General features: G+C 35.7%; 1 protein-coding gene across 2 annotated transcripts in view; it reads right to left on the bottom strand.

Moving 5' to 3' along the window:
* NALCN (sodium leak channel, non-selective) overlaps positions 1-19573 on the bottom strand; it is a 304715-nt gene that overhangs the window by 150846 nt on the left and 134296 nt on the right. For both annotated transcript variants that reach the window (XM_063102662.1, XM_063102664.1), the window contains 2 exons: positions 8319-8486; positions 1501-1692 (listed from right to left, as the gene is read on the bottom strand). In XM_063102662.1, the coding sequence (XP_062958732.1) occupies positions 1501-1692; positions 8319-8486 (360 nt within the window). The remainder of the gene's footprint in view (positions 1-1500; positions 1693-8318; positions 8487-19573) is intronic.

Raw genomic sequence — 19573 nt, 5'->3', positions numbered from 1 at the left:
GGTGCCTGTTTTGTGTCTTGCCTGCACTGTCGCAGTAAGTAAACAAAGGCTTGACTGTGACTTTCAGTTTGGCTTGTTGTCCTAACAACCACCTGGACACCTGGCCGCTCCACTCCTGTGTAAGGCCGATCTTTGTCCCGATGCTCTGAATACTGCCTTCCCCCACCTCCTCAGAACCTCTCGCCATCGTTCACTTTCTCTCATGCATCTATAATCTCAGCCTCCACCTGCTCCCTCTCTTGGTCACTGAGACATAACCACACTTCCGTCCAACTCAAGGCTCCTTGGACTTATGTCCTCCTCTTACCATTGATCGTTCTTTCTCCCTTAAGTTCTGGAACAAGAAACCTTTAGCACACGTTGTCCCCATGACCTGGAACACTGTCCCTACACTTCATTTGGCCACGTGCAGCTCTTCGCCTATTCCGACAAGCCTTCTTGACTCCTCCATGCCTGGGTATCGGCCTCCCCTCCTCAAGGCCGGCAGTGCCTTTTGTTTACTTACTGCTTACTCCCCTCACCCGAGAACTTCTTGAGGACGGAGAACTTAGTGTGTTTATGTCCCCAGGATCACCAAAATTGCCTACCTTTTTATAGTCATTCAACAAATGCCTGGTGATGCGTGAATCAAGAATCTGTGTTACAAAAGAATGAATTCCCACAATGGTAGCCAAGGTAACAGATTTAACAAAAGATTAAAAAAAAAATAACGCAAGCTGTATTCTTCTCTCCTTTAGGGGTACGGACCATTTGCTCTCAAAGCTTAACTTTAAAAAATATATTATATGTTGTTCTTACCCTGAGATTATTCTTCTCATAGAATGGGCCTCACTATTTCAACTTATGGTGAAAATACATACACTTTTTGTCTTGCTCATTACGTATTTTTTATGTTTCTAAGTCCATATGGAGTTAAACTTCAGGATCCTGCTGGTGAGGGGCTGTAACTTCTATGTAAGTTCTGTTTGTGGATTGATTAAGTTTTAACTTTCTTTTTGTCTACGTGAATTTTAATGACAATGCAGAGTGATGAACTAGATGATCTTCTAAAGACATTTCAAATCTGAAGAGCCTATGAGTTTTATTATATTGAAAACAAAGCTTCCTTCTACATTATGCCTGACATAAAAATATAAAAACTGTAAAACAGATTCTAAAGTATGTTAACACTCATAAACACAAAAATGCAGACTTTACTTTAAATTCTGTCATATTTTAATTTACAGGTGCTAAGACCCTTAGCTTCCAGGATTCAGCATCTAATTCTATTACGTTATTGCTCGAATTTTAGAATCGATATATAATCTGACATTCTTGAAAATGTGCTCAAATACCTGCACCCTACGCAAGAGATAATTTTAAATATTAAGATTTAATTATCCCACATTATCAAAAATACAACAATCTTAAGAGCCACTGGTAAAGTGAAATTACTTTGATGTTCATAGTTATTACTAAAATAACATTATGAATTAAACTGACTGCATTTTTTATTCTTACCCTTGGAAACGTTGTAAATCTGTCCAATTCTTCAACAAAGCAGAACATCTGCAAACTAATTGCTGACATAACAATCAAGAGGCTCGCAGTAAACACAACCAAACTTCCAAGCTTCTTTCCAGGACCAAATATCTTGTACACAAAGTCTTCTAATGCAGGTGAAATCTTAATAAGCCGAACTACCCGAAGAACCTATTATGGTAGAGAAAAACATACATACTTGATCATTTATTTATACCGAATCTTATTAAACAAGTTTATACTAAAACATCAGTTTTTGGAGTACTTTATAAAAATCACACATTTCCATTTGAACATCTAGAGATTAAAAATAACAATATAAGAACTGTGACATCAGTCTAGCTCAGTGCCTGACATATAGCAAGAACTCAAGAAATCCCAAATGAACGAATGAAGGAAAATGGTGGTAACTGTTTAGTGATTACTCGAAATGGTATTAACTAGTATATACTGTTGAAATAAAATTGATATTTTTCTAATGTTCAAATATCTAAGAAAATCTTTAATTCAATATTAGTTATATTCATTGCCTCATAAAATAAACCTTAGAAAGTATTACTACACATTCATAAAGAAAGGAAAAAAAATCAAACTTCTATCAACAAGTTTTTACTTCTGTCTGAGACTGCTATCCCAGTATCCATTTTCTTCCTTCTTCCTTTAAATAATAGAACTTCCTGAATTTTAGCCTAGCAAGTGGTGACCTAGACTACACTTTCTAGCCTCACCTGCAGCTAAGAGTCTCCAGTGATCTAGGTTCAGACCTACGGGATGTGAAAGAAAGTGATTTGTACAACTCTTGGCACATTAAGTTAAACTGCCCTGGATATCCTTTGTATACCTTCCTCTGGCCTAGAAATGGAAACAACTGGAGTAGAAGCCCTGTTGGACCAGAAATAGAAACCTTGTATAGAACATGACTGGTCCTATACAACCCAACAGGCTGGCTTCCTGGATGACCACGTGGAGTAGGGCCACCTACTTTCCCTGGACACCCACCAACTACTGGAAGGAAAAATACTTCTATCTTACGTAGGCCTTGTATTTTTGGATCTTTGTTATATCTGCCTGCTCAACCTTTATATATATATTTTATGTATATGTCTGTGTGTACATACATTTAGATGTTTTGCAAGTATATATTTGTAAAAAAAAACCCACCCACAAGTAATTAATTAATAAATTATTTTACTTATTTATTTAACAACTACTGATTGATTATTATGTGCCAAACATTGTGCTGAGTAAATACAATTCAATGGCTGCTATTACAAAGAGAGAATAAGACAAAGACAAAGCTCTTAAGGGCATATTTATATGATTAGAAAGTATAAATTAGCATATAATTAAAAGCTGAAGTACATACATCATGGAAAAATACTATTTTTATTAAGTCTAAGATGTCATCAATTTTTTATGTACCACTAAGAAGTAAAAAATGTTGCCAGTACAAGCACAACACCTCACTGAGTACAAGACAGATACCATACTTAGAGGTACTAAAACTGGAAAATTGTGTTCTTGGCATAAATGAAATATGGTATGTAGAATGACAGTCCAAGATGGTTTGGTATCAATAAGAGATCAAATTGTCTGTGAAAGATAATGTATTTGGAATACAGTAAGGAAAGGGAAATGCAATTTAAATATTAGATCTTATCAGCACCACACTCTCCCGAGTGAGCCACAGGCTGGCCCCTAAATATTAGATCTTAATATTCACATGTATAAAACAGCATGCTTGTTTTCGCCTTCTGAGTGTCTCTAGCTTCCTACTCATCCTGATTTTCCTTTGGCAAATCATTCCTATTATTTTCTCAGTCCATGAGGTCCAGGTGGGACTCCCTAACCCCCAGGGTCCAAGCCTGGCCAGAGTATTCACAGTGACCTGAGTCACCCTCAGGACATGTGTTGGACACCTCTAATAAGAGATGTTCTGTTTTTTATTCCCAGTTGGCATTGCTGTAAAAACATGTAAGCTATGAACTTCTGGGAGCCATCTCTGCCATTCCCTGGGGAAAGCCAGCTTAAGAATGAAGCCAACGTAGAAGAAAGGTAAGCGTTGAAACAGACCGACTGATGACACCGTTTTAGCGTCTGAATTTTGCCATACCGGAAGCCACACTTACCCCCAGACTCAGATTTAACAGGAATTATTGATAGTGCACCTTATCATTCCTATTGTCTGCAGAACACAAACGGTATAGTTTGTAGCATGTCAAGTAAACTAATTGGACAAATGACTAAGTTATGAAAATGCATATTTCCTTCATGCTAATTTAAAATCCTTAACAAAACACTTAAAGAGTAAAATTTATGTGAGAAATCATGTTGTTCAAATCAAGCATCATACCACATGGTTAAGCTACCAGTTTTCCTACTGTAATTCTTAACATACTATTCCAAGTCAGAACATATTACACTCAGGTCATCTTTCTAAATAATAAGCACAAAGAGCTTTATCATAAAGATTATTAAAATATTAACATTCATAACACCCAGAATAATAATCTGGAAAGATTTCACATTTTTATCAAATTTATCTCTTCTCAGACTTAAATGATTCAGTATCTAACTGAACAGCTGAATGTAGGGAAGTTTACAGGAATAATTTAACTAATTTATAACTCAAATTTCATTGTGTGTTTTCAACACCTGTATCAAAGTCATATTTAAAAGATTGTCCAAGTAATTTTAAGTCCTATCCCAAATTCTAATTTTAAAAAAAGCCAATGCACATCTGTATAATTCTGATAAATTAATATTTCATTAGCTTGAAGAAATACAACTTAACACGACTCCCACATTGGTGATTTGATTAGTATTTTCAGTGTTAAACCTGCATTCCCAGAAAGGAGAAAATCCTTATCAGTGATTCCAATTGTGCTTTTTCATATATTTGGGGATAAGTATGCTTTTTACCCTGTCTACACAACAAAGCTTTTTGGTTTTGTGTTCCAATAGGTATGAAATAAATTAAACCATACTCTCAAAGGTAGGTGATGGATCTTGGATGTGACAGGTGCCATTTTGCACACAATAAGCACAAAATTGCCACCAGCTTTTCCGTTATGAGAAACCTTGCGGTTTCTGAGAAATAGAAACTCCTCTACTTCCACCTGGGTGCAACCTTCCACCTGATTGCATCCCCAGCCTTATTTTCCACACCAGCACCAAACCCCTCCCTGACTATGTCAGCCTTCTCTTCGGCCTATATAAGCTCTCGCGCCCCGCGGCTGGTGCTGTCCTCCAGTCTGAGGGTAGCCCCGGCTTCCCTCCATTTAGAGTACAGCCCAGCAGATTCTTTTCCTTTAATAAAGCTTGATGGGAACCCAGAGTTTTGGCTCACTTTCTTTCAGTAGGCACTTTAAAACATTTTGTGGTTGTTTCCAAAGCACATTTTCCTGGTCATATTTCTAAGTCTGTCTCCCAAAGATCACTCTTTTGATTCATAGTGAGATGCTGTAGATATCACATGGTTAAGAGTATCCACTCTGAAATTAAACTTCTTGGGAATAAGAGTCAGCTCCACCATTTGCTAGGTATGTCATCTTGGGAAAGCCATCAGATCTCTTGGGACCTTCATTTACACGTATAGTCTTTCCCTCAAAGGCTTGTTATGAGAAACAAATGAGACAGTGCTGTCAGCACAGTGCCTGACACACAGTAAGTACACAAAAAACACCAGCCAATTTCGTCGTGATTAGCTTGGTATGGAAGGACCATGGCATTCTGTAAGGCATTGTTACTTCCCATAGAACCACGCTGCCCATGCTCACTGCAGCCCCGTCATGCTGGCCTCTGGGCTACTCCTGGAACATATCAGCCATGCTACCACCTCAGGATGTGTTGACGTGGTTCTGTGTACATGGGATGCATGCAGAGAGAAACACAGATCCTCTCATGGTTCCCTCCTTCATGTCATTCGGTCTCTGCTCAAAAGTCACCTCTCCAGGGAGGGCTTCCATGAGCAATGTATCTAAAATAGCACCTCCATTCCACAATCTCTGTCCTTTCTACCCTGCCTGCTCTTCTGTACAGCATTTCCAGCACTCGTGTTCCATAATCCTGTGTGTACTTCTTTGTAAACTGTCTGCCTGCGAGAATCAAAGCTTGCCGAAGTGGGGACCTTCTCTGCCTTGCCCACTGCTTCATCCTCAGTATCTGGAACAGTGCCTGGCACAGAGCAGGTGCTCAGTAAATACCACTTGAGTAAACAAATGAATAATACCAACAATTAGTCTCAGAGATATTTTAAAGAAAGTCATTTTACATTAAACTGTTTACTTCATTTAAATATGAAAAATATGAAATCGACTAAGGAAAGACTTGCTGCCAACACAATAGAGAAAGGTCAATTGAAATGACAAGTGTGAAGGCCGACAGGGGAGACACAGTGGGCCCACAAAGAGCCAGTCCCTATGGTACAGTGGGTTCTCCCGATGCGAATTTGCAAAAATCCTTCTGACACCTAAGCTTTGTGAGAAATTTCTTTTTTAGCACACAAAAAAATGAGGTTCTCTTTACATCATTAGAAAAATATAAACATGGCCAGGTATATGGAGATACAAATGAAAATCACTTAGTCATTAACATAAATTTAAATGATTACAAATTACAATCCAGAATCAAAGACAGCATTAAAATTGTAAACGTCACTGACTATAATTTGACTATATCTACATATCTCTACCTATCTGTCTGTCTAGTGGTTAGAACCAGGTAGACTAATCTTAGATATTTTGTGAAAAACAGACTAGTAGAAAAAACATTAGAGATGATGACTAGAGAAGAAGACTAGAGGAGATTTCTAGGGAACCAGAGATGATTAATAATTTGTAATAAGTTTATTTCTTTCCAGTCTTTTTTCCCTTTACAGGTATTTTACATACATACCTATATGTATGTAACCATATACAGTTGTGTATGTTATATAATTTTATACTGTTATTCATTTAAATAAAACATAACCATATTTCCAAGTTATTACAAATTCCTCATAATCAATATTTTATAGTCAGATTTGCATTATGACTTACTAAGCTATTCCTCACATGCTTGCCATTTAAACATTTCTCATTTTTTCTCTCATAAACAATTCCATAATAAATATTTTTGCACACAAAATTTTGATCTATTTGACCTTTTCCCTGAAAACTGATCTCAGAGGTTATATCAATTTTAAGTCACTGAATATATGCAGGTACTTCAAAAAGTTCACGCAAAAAGAGAATTGAAAATAATACAAAACTTTCCATAAACTTTTTGAAGTACCCTCATATTTTATACTATATCTTTACTGAAACAGGCAACAACATTTTTCTTAATTTGGCTAATTTAAGAGGTTTGTTATAAAGATATCTTGTTGTCTTGACTAATAGGCATATTGTCTATAATGACATACAATGGTGCCCTCAGGTGGGAACTAAATACCCATAATGATTTTGTGAATTTAGATTCAGTGCACAGGAGCATCTAATGACCCTAATGTTTAGAAAGCAAATTTTGTATCAAGAGTTTTAAACTTAGATATCTCTTCCCAGCCATCTCTCACTTTCAATAACCAAGCCTCAGGCTACAACCCCAAAACGATGAGGGATCTATGTTCAAAGATCTTGAGGGAAGCAAAAGCCAGAACCATGATAACCTTCTGCGGTTTCAACATGTTTGGCTGTGGTTAGTAGAAGCTCAGCTTTTCGTCTTGGTTTGTAGGGTATTTGCTTTTCACTTTTTGTGAATTATATTTTCACATCCTTTCCTGCAGGTAGCAAAAGTATGGAGTTACAGGTTGTGATCTGGAAGCTGAAGTTAATATTTTTCTGAAAATGATAGCTTTGGTATTACCAATAAATAAAATCAATGAAGTTAAAATGCATCTTCTTTCTTCTAATAGGTTACAATCTGTTTCTCTAAATTACCTTTTAAAAATTCTACCGCCATTTTGTTCCCCACCTATTTAAAAATATCTATTAAGAAAACAACATGCATTCTGGTATTTTCATGATAAATTATGTAAATGACCAAATTTGATTCAGAAAAATGACTATATTTGAGATATTTTTAACTAGGACATCACATACACATATTTTAACATTTTGACCAAGTGCTTATCAGAACAATGAGCACATTGCTATTATCCAACAATTACAAAGAATGTAACCAATAATTACTATTTATTGAATAATTATAAGGCAATGTGATTCAACATACCACCTTTGCAAAAATAGATATTCAATTATAAATAAGAATTATCAATACCACTATTTAATCATCACAAAGAATAGGCATTTATAAATTATAATGCAAGCCTAATTATAATCTGTAAAGGTAAGTTTTATAAATCCTTATTATTTCCATTCTAAATTGTTGTTGAGCAAACATATTTAAGGCTTATTGACAAGGCAGATATACACTCAGAATTAAATTTGTATTTCCCACTCTTTAAAGTTTGTGCCAAACTTTAATTTAAAGTAATTTAAATTTTGGTATGTATGTTTAGATATATGATATCCATATGTACTTAAATACGTATATCAATATTCTGCTAATTTAAGAACAGTATGCAAAACATCTGCATTTGTCGCTGTGAATTTGGGGGAGTTTTAAAAAATTGTTACAATTTATGAATGTACTGTTTCTGATATTTATGATGTCATTGGGCCTCTCAAGTTCATATTTACCATATAGTTATTATATATAAATACCATATAGTTATATATAGCTGTTATTAATAATGTGACTAGTATTTACCTAGAAAGAAAAAAATTCTAAAGACAAAGAGGCATTATATTTATTACCTGAAAGTATGTGAACTGAGAATGATAAAGATCTGGATACACATGAAGAGTAGTTCCAATTACGAGCAGTAGCTCGAATTTGTGCAGAGATGAGCTAATATATCCAGTAAATCCCAAACACCATATCTTCAAAAGGGCTTCCAAATCAAAAAGTACTGTGAAGGCCACCTAGAGGAACAAAGAGACTTTGAAATTGGAATCCTACTGTAACTTATTTCAAATTAATTTACGTATAATTCATTTCCAGTTATTTCATATATTTGTCAGTGCATAAATTTCAGCCACTATCATATAAACAGGAACATCACAAGGTCAATAACGACATTTTATTTTAAAAAATGGGTTTGAAATACACAGACTAGAACACAGTAGACCAAAGCTATCTTAAACAATCAGAAAGCATGTTAAAATTTTGAATTTTTGTGAGTGATGTTGTTTTTCTGTTATCTATATTGGATATTATTTAAAAGCCATTGCCATTTATAGAATTGCTATATACACAGAAAGCCTGAAGTTTTGCATAAATTGTATTTTCTAAAAATAAAGTTTCTATAATGTACATGGTATAATATAAAAAAGGACATAAATACTACTAACCGTAATTAAACTAAAATTAAAAAGTTAAAATATCATTTATTCCTGGCATGGTCCACGCCATGGTGGAGTCCTGAAAAGAATAACTTGGGCTGACCTCTCCGAGTTGGCAAGGCCACTGGAGGGAGAGCTGCTGGCAGTGCCACAGCTACGAGCACTTGCTTTTGCTGTAAGGATCTCTGCCTTCGCATAGTGGTACTGCTTTTACTCTCTTTTGATGTTTTGGTCAGCGTGGCAGTTTCCTGAGTCTCCAAAAGATGCAGAAAATGACACACAAACAGTTGTTGTCATAAAATTAGATAGTCCCACCAAAGATCCGGGAAGATTGAACAATTCCAAATTGTCCCTTTTGAGTCAATTAATTATGCCAATGGATGTTCATAAACATCAGTTACGATTAATCATGAGCAATTGCTTTTACCAAAGAAATTAATAAATAAAAGAAGTCCCCATCCTCTTCCCACCATCTGGGTAAATGGATATATGGGATACAAAATGGGGAAAGGAAAAATTTGGTATCCCCCTAGGGGACGTCCAAAATATGATGTTGGCAAACATCATTTACTGGAGATTGTATTAATGGCAAGAGAATGGTTGGCATTAATGAGAAATTATATGATTGGAACAAATTAAGTATATGGGAACGAAACTGTAGAACCCCCTTTACTTGGTGGTGTCCAGTTTTAATAAATCATTAAAAATCAGGTATTGGGATAAAAATATATGCTGTAAAATTATTAAACCTGCAAAATTAGATCTTAGAAAAATAAGAGAGTACACCTAGTTTTGTGAGGGATGGTGCTGTGCACAAGGACACTTTAACATTTAGATCAAGATTACAGGGCCACAGCCAATGCATAACCTCAAAATGTGCATGATAATGCTGCTCAAATATCCATTGTTCCTTTTCATTCCATTAGAACATAAGATCATTAGACCGCCATTAGAATTTAAATGTTAGCATTTTTCCTTTTAGCAAATTTGTATTTACAGTTAGCAATAGACATAGGTCATATGATAGTACTGTCTATCACTTTGTAACTGCAATAGCCCCACCCTGTTAATAGGGTAGATATTAATCACAGCTTGCCAGTTGGAAAAGGTCACAGGTTAACTTCAGCACAATGAGAAGATGGTCCCGATCTGATAACCTGATACCAAAAGGAGGAAGCACGAGCTAATCACCTGAGACGTGCTGACGAAGGGAAAAAACTGGCTTCCCCCGTGCTTTTTGAATTATTGACTCAAACTTGCTGATGTAATAAAAATAGTACCCAAAGTCCCCGTACAGAGCTGTAAAATTAAATAAAAGACATTGTCTCATGCTCTACTGGGCTCCAGCTGCAACACGCTGACAGCCCACAGAGAGAGAACGTGCATAGCGATGCATTGAGGTCTCCGTCTGTGTTTGTTATTTTTGCTGACCCTTCATCCCTTTTTCAAGGGCCCCCAACTTGACTGGAGCTGGTCTCCAGCAATTCCTCTGTGCTTTGGGCCACATTACGAGCAAAGAAATTGAGATTCTTATCAAGCAATTTATGTGAGTGTGTGTGTACACACATAAATTAATACAGTATGAATAAAATTAATAATCAATATTACTATATTAATGAATTTATCCAACCTTTTAATCTGTCACATTAATCTTATGAATTTATTACTACAAATAGCAATACGAGGGTACTTCAAAAAGTTAATGGAAATATTCATATCTCCAATATGCACCTAAATATAGCATGTTATTTTCCTTTACCTGTCCTATGGACAAGAATTCTCATTTTATAAACATGGTTGCAATTGGAATTGAAATGTTCTATGTAAGATTAACTTCTAATTAAAGAGTGCAAGGCTGAGTGTTGGGATTAGTTATAATATTTCTCTTTGAGGAAATATCACGTGATTTATTGCAAGACAAGAACAAAGGAGAGCTTGCTTCTCTTTCTCCAGGTCAATATGAAATATCAGAAGGGATTTTCTTCCACTCACATTTGGAAACTGTGGAGAAGAATGGAGTTTTAATAATAGTGTTTTAAGAAGTGGATCACTAAAAGCAATGCAGGCAGTTCGCTTAGATGTGAGGAGAAAATTAACATTACTTCTCAAATCTACCATTTCTGTAGATTCTAGTTGTGTTTAATTTTAATTGGCATTTCCCTTCTAATAAATGTAAGAAAGTTACACATTTTAACTTTGAAATAATCTTAAGTACACAGGGAATGTTAATAGACTCCCTTGCTCCCCTTTCTCAGGGGTTTCATGTTAATGTCGTGTCTCTTTCCTCTTGGATCATCTCCACCTTCCCCCTCACAAATGCAATCACATAAACGGGCGGGCTGGCACTTCACATGTCACTCTGAGACTGCTTTTCTCACTCACAACAATCACAGACGTCCCTCCAGATTAAGGGACCTAGGACCTACTTACTCTTTTCAGCTGCAGAATTTCCCATAGTGCTGAATGCTTCTTTAACTCCATATTTCCTCCACCTGTTGATGGGTGGTACCTAACATAGTCTGGGTATGTTTGTCTGCCCAAAGCTCATGTTGAAATCTGACCCTAAGGTGGCAGTGTTGGGAACTGTTGGATCATGGGGGTGGCTCCCTCGTGAATAGATTAATGCTTTCTGGGGGTGGGGGTGGGGGTGGGAGGGGCAGTGAGTGAGCTCTTGCAGAAATGTGGTAGCTCCCAGGAGAGCTAACGGTTAAAAAGAGCCAAGCACGTTTCTTCTCTCTCTCTAGCTCAGCCATTTGCCATGTGATACCTTGGTCACCTAGGACCTCGTAGAGAGCTCCCACCCAGGAGAAGGCCCTCACCAGATGTATTCCCTGGACTTTGGATTCCCAAACTCTTAACACTGCTACAGTGGGGGTCAAGCTTCCAATACATGCACTTTTGGGGGACACATTTAACCCACAGCAGTACTTGAAGGCATCATCAGGGAAGATGGTTAAGGATTTGCTACTTCAAAAACAAGGCTGCGCTAACCACCCTTCCACAATATCAGAATTTACAAAGGCTTTTACAGCCATTCGTTTTCAAACTTGGCATTGCTGGGGTAAAGACAGGTTTGTGTGTTTTAAATTTTAGAAAACCTTAAGAGATTACTTTCAAAATATTATAAGTTCTTTGCCTTTCAGCAATGTAAGAAAGTTTCTCTTGTCCCAAATCTGTACCAGCACCAGTGTAATCAAACTTATTAATTAGTCCTCATCTGTTCATATGTGTATTAATCATTTAAATTTACTTTAAGTGATTAAATTTTACTGTTTATAAACTTGCCAATATTCTATGGTGTTATTTTGTCTTTTTAATCAATTTTTGGAGTTGTTGATATTGAAGATACTAATCTTTGGTTGCTATACGTACTGTAAATATTTTTCCTCTAGTCAATAGTTTGGTTTTTAACTTTGGTGGTGTTAGCTCTACAAACTATAAATTTTACATGGTCATATGTGTCTATCTACAACTTTCTGATTTTTTTCATTACCTTTTACATACAAAATAGGACTTTAAGAGGATTAGTAATAACTAGTCTTCATATTCAGGATAAACATCTATATTAAGACATATATATGTGTATATATATATATTAAATATATCTTTTTAAAAAATTATCACTTCTACCTCGTTAGTTCCAGAAGAGCTATTGATTTATCTATACTGATTTTCTATGCCCACTTTTCTATGTTCTTCTATTAATGCTAATATTTTAAATAAAGTCTCCTTGGTTTTATAGAAATATGCACACTTCATCTACAAATAAAATAAGATTATTTCTTTTTCAAGATTTATTTTTGGAGTTAACCATAGTAATGCATTAGCTATAGTACTATAGTTGTACAGTAGTTACTAAATAATAAAATGATAATAACAGGAATGCATAATTCACTCCTTATTTTCAATGGAAGTTTTTCAGTGTTAATATATAATGGTTGTAAGAGGTCTTGGTAGTTAATTCATACCATGTCTAGGAAATTTTCTTCTCTTCTTATTCTACTTTGAGGGATTTAACATTCGATTCATTGAGGCACTGACATATACCACAAGAGCCCTTGATAGTAACCATTTGTTTATTCCTGAAATAAACTCTAGATGGTAATACTAACCTGCTGGATTTTATTGGATAATGTTTTATTTATAATTTTTGCAGCTACTATAATATGTGAAATTGACCTATAATTTTATTTGTTGCATATCATTATCAGATTTTAGTTAAGATTATGCTAGTTTTATCGACTATATTGCAGAATTTTCTATCCTTTGGATGACTCGTAATTTTTAAAATAAAGTAAGAATTATCAGATCGTTGAACGTAGATAGAATCCACCAGGAAAATCACATGGGCGCAGTCCATTTTGCGATGGTCGAGCAAAGCTTTCTGCTGCTGTTCTGATCAGGTTTCTCACCTCATCCATCAATTCAGAAGTTTATATTCTGCCAGGAAATCATCAGTTTCCTCTAGATTTTCAAGACCTGTATTTAGAGTACATTTTTCCAGAAAAGATTGGTTCTTCCAAGGAGCCAGATGCATCTTACAAATTTGGTACCCCTTGAAATCAATTTCTTGGCTGATGTTTCTCAGATCCTGAAAGTAATGTGATTTTGAACTCCAGGGTGTGATTACACATTTTCAGTGGAGAAAACATTTTAGATCCATCAGGGCCCAGGGTCAAGACTGAAACTCAGTTCAGGAAATTCCATTCTCTTAAATGAAATTCAGATTCGATAACACCAAAAATGATTACCAACTCATTCTAGAGCTGTCTGCAAATCACCTGTTCTTAGTCTATAGTGTACCATCAGCATTCTACATAGTTTGGGATGCAAACTTTTGGGATGGATGGTTGAATAGTCCAGACTGTCATCACTGTATAATTTTTTACGTCACAAGAGACTGCCCAAATCCTTAGAAACACATAAAAAAAATTGTCAGAAGAAACATATCTAATTATAGTTCCCCAGAATATAAAGTTAAACTTAATAATGTCAAAGACTGCTGATAAGGCAAGATGGGTTACTTTCTTAATTTGGTCATTTCTTGTGATTAATGAACTCAGATATGGGTGTCACACTTTTTGGAGCTAAAGTAAGTGGTTCTTTTACTTCATTTTAACAAATATCACAAAGCCCTTCTGCTCTGAACACATCACAATCTTAGAAAAAAACAGGAAACCAAAGAGACACCGGGAGTTCTAAACTAGGTGAGCCTCTTTGTTGACCAGAAATGAAACAGAAACACATGCTGGGTCAAGAAACAGGAACTGTTCAGGGACCAAAATGTTTCCTATAGGGTGAGGGGACTAATACGCCTCAGATGATGTGAAGACAAGAAGCTTCAGGGCTTGAAGACAGGGATGGGGACGGGTTTGCTCTGCTGGGAGCAATGAGATCTACTACTGGGGCTAAGGCTTTATAGGAAGCTGTAAGTACTGAGAGGTAAGAGGACAGATAATCAGCCCATAAGAAGGATCAGACCACGCTCCCTTATGGACTAGTCACAAGAGATGTGATATCTCCAACATCATGGGACTCACAGCCTCTAAATGACATTAGAAAACCTGGCTCTGGATGGGGGTCCCCGAATTAGGGTAAAGACAACCATAGTATCATGAAGAGAAGTAGAGGCGATCATAGAGGGCAGGATAGAGAAACAACAAAATCTCCCAGCAAAATGAGGCAACAGACAACATTTTAAAAGGCATCAAGAAAACTAATAAGAAAGACAACATAATTTTAAAATTCAGAATATGAATTAACATTCACTCTAGATAAAATTAATTTTGTCACAGAAATTTCAAAGAAGTTTATTTAAGATACCTGAAGAGATAAATGAAAAGGAGAAAATAATAAAAGTAAGAGCATTAACTAAACCAAAACAAAAAAAAAATAGAGGAATCAGTAATATGAAATATTGGGAACAAACAAATAATTTTAGATAATTTAAGATAGAGAAGGGATTGTTGATATCAACCGAACTAAAAGCTGGTTCTTTGAACCAAAAATAAAGAATCTTGCTGGCTTTTATACCACATTCCTGTGAGGCAGCTTCTAAATCCTTGGAATTTGCCAAGTGATAGGTGTGTCTTTCTTATTCATTGTGGCTCTGGTAGTTTATGCCAGATTCATGGGGGTTGACCAGGTCATAAACTCTAACCATGTGTGTGGCCAATGATTCATCAATCATGCCTACATAGCGAAAGGCCAATAAAAGCCCTGAACATAAAGCTCAGGTGAGATTCCCAGGTTGTCAATACTCTCTGCATATTGTTACACATCAGGGTGCAGAAAGAGTGATGTGTCCTGACCCTATGGAGAGAGGACACCGGATGTTTCATATTTGGGACCCTCCCAGACCTTGGCCTTTGCATCTCTTCTTTTAGCTAGCTCTGATTTGTATCCTTTTTGCTGTAATAAAAATGTAATCATAAATATAGCACTTTCCTGATTTCTGTGAGTAATTCTAGCAAATTATCAAACTTGAGGGAGGTAGTGGGAGTTCCCAAACTTGTAGTCTGTTGGTCATATGTATGGGAAGCCCTGAAAACCTCCAATCTTACAGCTGATGTCTCAAGTGAGGGCAGTCTCCTAGAGGACTGTGCCCCTATCTGTGAAGTCTGGCCTAACTCCAGGCACTTAGCATCAGAAGCCATTCACTTCTGTGGAAAAAGGCTGTGAATAAACAATATTGCCAACAGAAAGGATGACACTTTCAGATGCAGTAGAGATTGTAAAAATCCTGAGAGAATACTATGTAAATGTGAAACATTACTTAAAATTAATAAGTCTATGAACAGCAAGCAATAAACCATAAACATTAAACCATACAATAAATCATTAATCGAAGTCTCTCTTCTCTCTCCTCTCCACCAGGGACCCCACTGCAAACACCAGGCCCAGATGGTATTCCAGATGAACTTTATGCAGACTGTTTCACAGAAAAGAAAAAGAGAAAACATCCCTACTTCATTTTAGGAAGGAAATTTAACTTTCATAACAAAACCAGACTAGCAATGTGTACAAATAATAAAGTCATAAAACAACCATCCTTATGACTGAAAAAAAAAAAATCCTAAATACAACAGCAGCATATTGGATTTGGATATTAAAAATAATGCTACAAAATCAAGTGTCCCAGGAATCTAAAATAGTTTAGCATCAGAAAATCTATTACTCTAATATATTGAAGTAACAAATTAAAGAAGAAAATCTACGTAGTCAGCTCAACAGATGCAGAAGAACATTGGATAAAAGATCAGAGAAAAGCTCTTAGCAATCTAGGAATAGAAGTGAAGTTTATTAACATGATAAAAGGCATCCGGAAAAACCTACAAACAACATTAATGACGAAATAAGTTTTCATGCCAAAAAATAGGAAAACATCAAGGATGTCTATGACTGCTTCTATTCAACAGTTTATTAGAGACCCAAGCCAGGACGATAAAAGAAGAAAAAAATTAGAGATCTAAGAATTAGAAAAGGAGAGACGAAACCTTTTTAATTTCAGATGATACGATTGTCTACATAGAAATTTTAATCAAATCGATAGACAAATTGTAACAAATAAGATATTGTAGTAAAGTTGCTGGATATGAGTGAACATAAAATCATAAATAGCATTCTTACATTACAAATAATCAAGAAATATTCAATTGAAAACATTTTATTCATAAAAGAAACTGTGGAGTATCTAGACATAAATTTAACAAAAAATGTATAAGTCCTTTGGGGAAAATAACAAAGCATTATTGAAACATATGAAAGAAGACCTGAGTAACTGAATAGAGATGTCCTTAGCATCAGTGAAATCTCCTTAGTAAAACTGGTTCAATTTTCATAATGTAGACCAAGAACAGCAAGGCTGAGAACAGATAAAACAAATCTGAAGAACACCAGCACCAGTGAGCTTGCTCGAATGGATATCGAGGTTTATTTTAAAGGACAGCATTTGCAACAACACCTGTCAGCTAAAGCTTAGACACACAGACACACAGACGGAGGCGTCCAGAAACAGAATCACACACACATGTAAGCCTGATATATGACTGAGGTGGAACTGTGGATGTGAGGAAAAGATGAACGTTTCAATGACTCTTAGAAGGACAATTGTTTATATATGGGGAAGAAATTTTCTTCATCTCACTCCAAATGTATTGGAGACTGAAATAGGAAAAGCACAATTTAAAAACTCTTAGACTTTAGTACAGGAGAATTATCTTTAATGACTCTGGTGTAGATAAGACACAAAAAGCCCCAAGCCAAAAATTAAAGACTACTAAATCTTACAATATTAAAATTAACAACTTCTATTGAAGAAAAGACAGCAAATAAAAGTTCAGAGACATGTTGCAGGCTGGAAGAAGATGTTTGCACTGCATACACCACCAGAGAACTGAAAAACAATTATGGTCCAGATCAAACAGGTAAGACAATAAAAGAGGAAACCCGGTCCCAACAGAATATTTTTTAAAAAGTCAAACCTCCATGGTAATAAAGAAAATGTGTATAAAAACTATAATGATAATTTATATCAGATTGATAGAAAATTGAAAATCCTGAACATCAAAAAATTTAGCATGAGGTGGAGTTGCTGCTATATCCTGGTAGGAATGTAAACTTGTATAAGCACTCTGAAGTACAATTTAGCAATATCTCACAAAACTGAGCTTGATCGTACCCTACAGTCTAGCAATTTCGACTTTAGGTATATGCTCTAGAAAAAACTCTCCCAAATGTGGCATCCAAACTTAAATGAGAATGTTCACTGAAGCACTGTTTGCAACAGTAAAGGGTTGGCAGCAATTGAAATGTCTATTGCCATTATATACAAAATAAATACAAGAATGCTGCATATATCAACATAAATCTATTTCCAAAACAGAATGATGACCCAGAGAGAAAAACAAGTTGCATATTGACATTTCATACTTTATAAAACATGCACTGGAATGAGGAATGTGGTTCTCTGTAGATTAGGGAGAAGGGTAAGATCAGGAAGTGGTAAAGAGGGGGCGTCTCCTTTATGTATTACTTCTGAATAAAAAATCTGAGTCAAACATGAAAAACTATTAATTTTTGAAAAAGCTGGTGGTGGACACACAAATGTTAGTTATACCGTTTTCTCTACATGTTGAATTTGGGAAACCATAATTAGAAGAAAGCTTTTAAAAAGTCACAGATTTGCAAAGGATACAAACTTCAAATACAAGGAAAAATAGAGAACTACAGAAAAAGAGAGCTGGCAAAATAACCATAGGCAATAAATTAAGGTCAATGGTTGCATTTGACATCCTAGGTATCTGACATGGATAAGTACAAACCTGCCCAAATCTTATTAATGTGAAAGTAATTTAGACTTAGCACCTTTTTGGCTTGACCAATAATCCCTTTAAAAGTGTTAATTCTCTCAAGCTACACGTGCTCTCAAAGACCTAGCGCCTTTGGCAGACTATGGCTCATCAGTTCTGACAAGAAAACTTAATGAAAATTTTAGTGCTCTACTGCAATAGAAGATGATTTTAGATATATTAATACCATGGATTTGATAACTAAAGCTAGTTATATAGATGTGACATGTTGAAACAAACACTGACTTGGAATCATTCTACCTAGTTTTTTCTAGATTCACTAACACTTCTCTGATAAATCACTTAATTCCTATAAATTTTAGGTAAACCTCATCTAGGATTATACCAGATAATCTCTTAAGATTCTCACAGAACTACAACTCATAAAAGTAGAAAGAAGTCCCTGGGGTCACAAATCTATGGCCACGTCTTTTACTTTGTTTACTTCTGAATTGCCATCGCCAAGCACGACTGGCACGTAAGAAAGGGTGTCAGGTCTTCCTTCCTGTCTGCTGTCTTTATAACCGGCATGAGATTTTAGACCTATGTGAAATCTTTGCAGGGAGACCCTGAATGTATTTGGAGGAAACATTTAGTGTGGGATACCAAGAGAGCTTGAGTAATGGTGGATGATGCTTGCTTTATTATTTATGATTATGATTAAATTGTCAATTTATTTTTAATTGACATGCATTAATTGTCCATATTTATGGGGTATGGAATTATATTTCAATACATGTATACAGTGTGTGATGATCAAATAAGGGTAATTAGAGTATTTGTTATTGCAAAAATTTATCATTTCTTTGTGATGAGAACATTTGAGCTCCTCTTTTCTAGACATTTGAGAACCTACAATAAATTATTGTTCATTATGATGCCTAGCACTGCTGTAGGCCACTAGAACTTAGTTGTCCTATGTAGCTATGATTTTGTATCTGTTAACCAACCTTTCCCTATCTCTCCTTTCTCCCTCCTCCTCCCAGCCTCTGGTAACCACCATTCTACATTCTAGTTCTGTAAGATCAACTTTTCTTTGGCTCCCACATATGAGTGAGAACATGTGGTAGTTATCTTTCTGTGCCTGACTTATTTCACTTAACATAATGTTTTTCAGGTTCATCAACATTGCCACAAATGACAGGATTTTATTCTTTTCATGGCTGAGTAACATACCACTATGTATATATACCACATTGTTTTTAACCCATTCATTTGTCTGTCAGTGGACGCCCAGGTTGATTCTGTATCTTGACTATTATGAGTAGTGCTGCAGTAAACATGGGGTGCAGATATCTCTTCAGTACACTAATTGCC

This window comes from Cynocephalus volans, chromosome 7, assembly GCF_027409185.1.
Source record: "Cynocephalus volans isolate mCynVol1 chromosome 7, mCynVol1.pri, whole genome shotgun sequence".
NCBI classification, from domain to species: Eukaryota; Metazoa; Chordata; class Mammalia; order Dermoptera; family Cynocephalidae; genus Cynocephalus; species Cynocephalus volans.
Note: the sequence above shows the minus strand (reverse complement) of the source record. Positions and strands in the feature narration are given on the sequence as shown.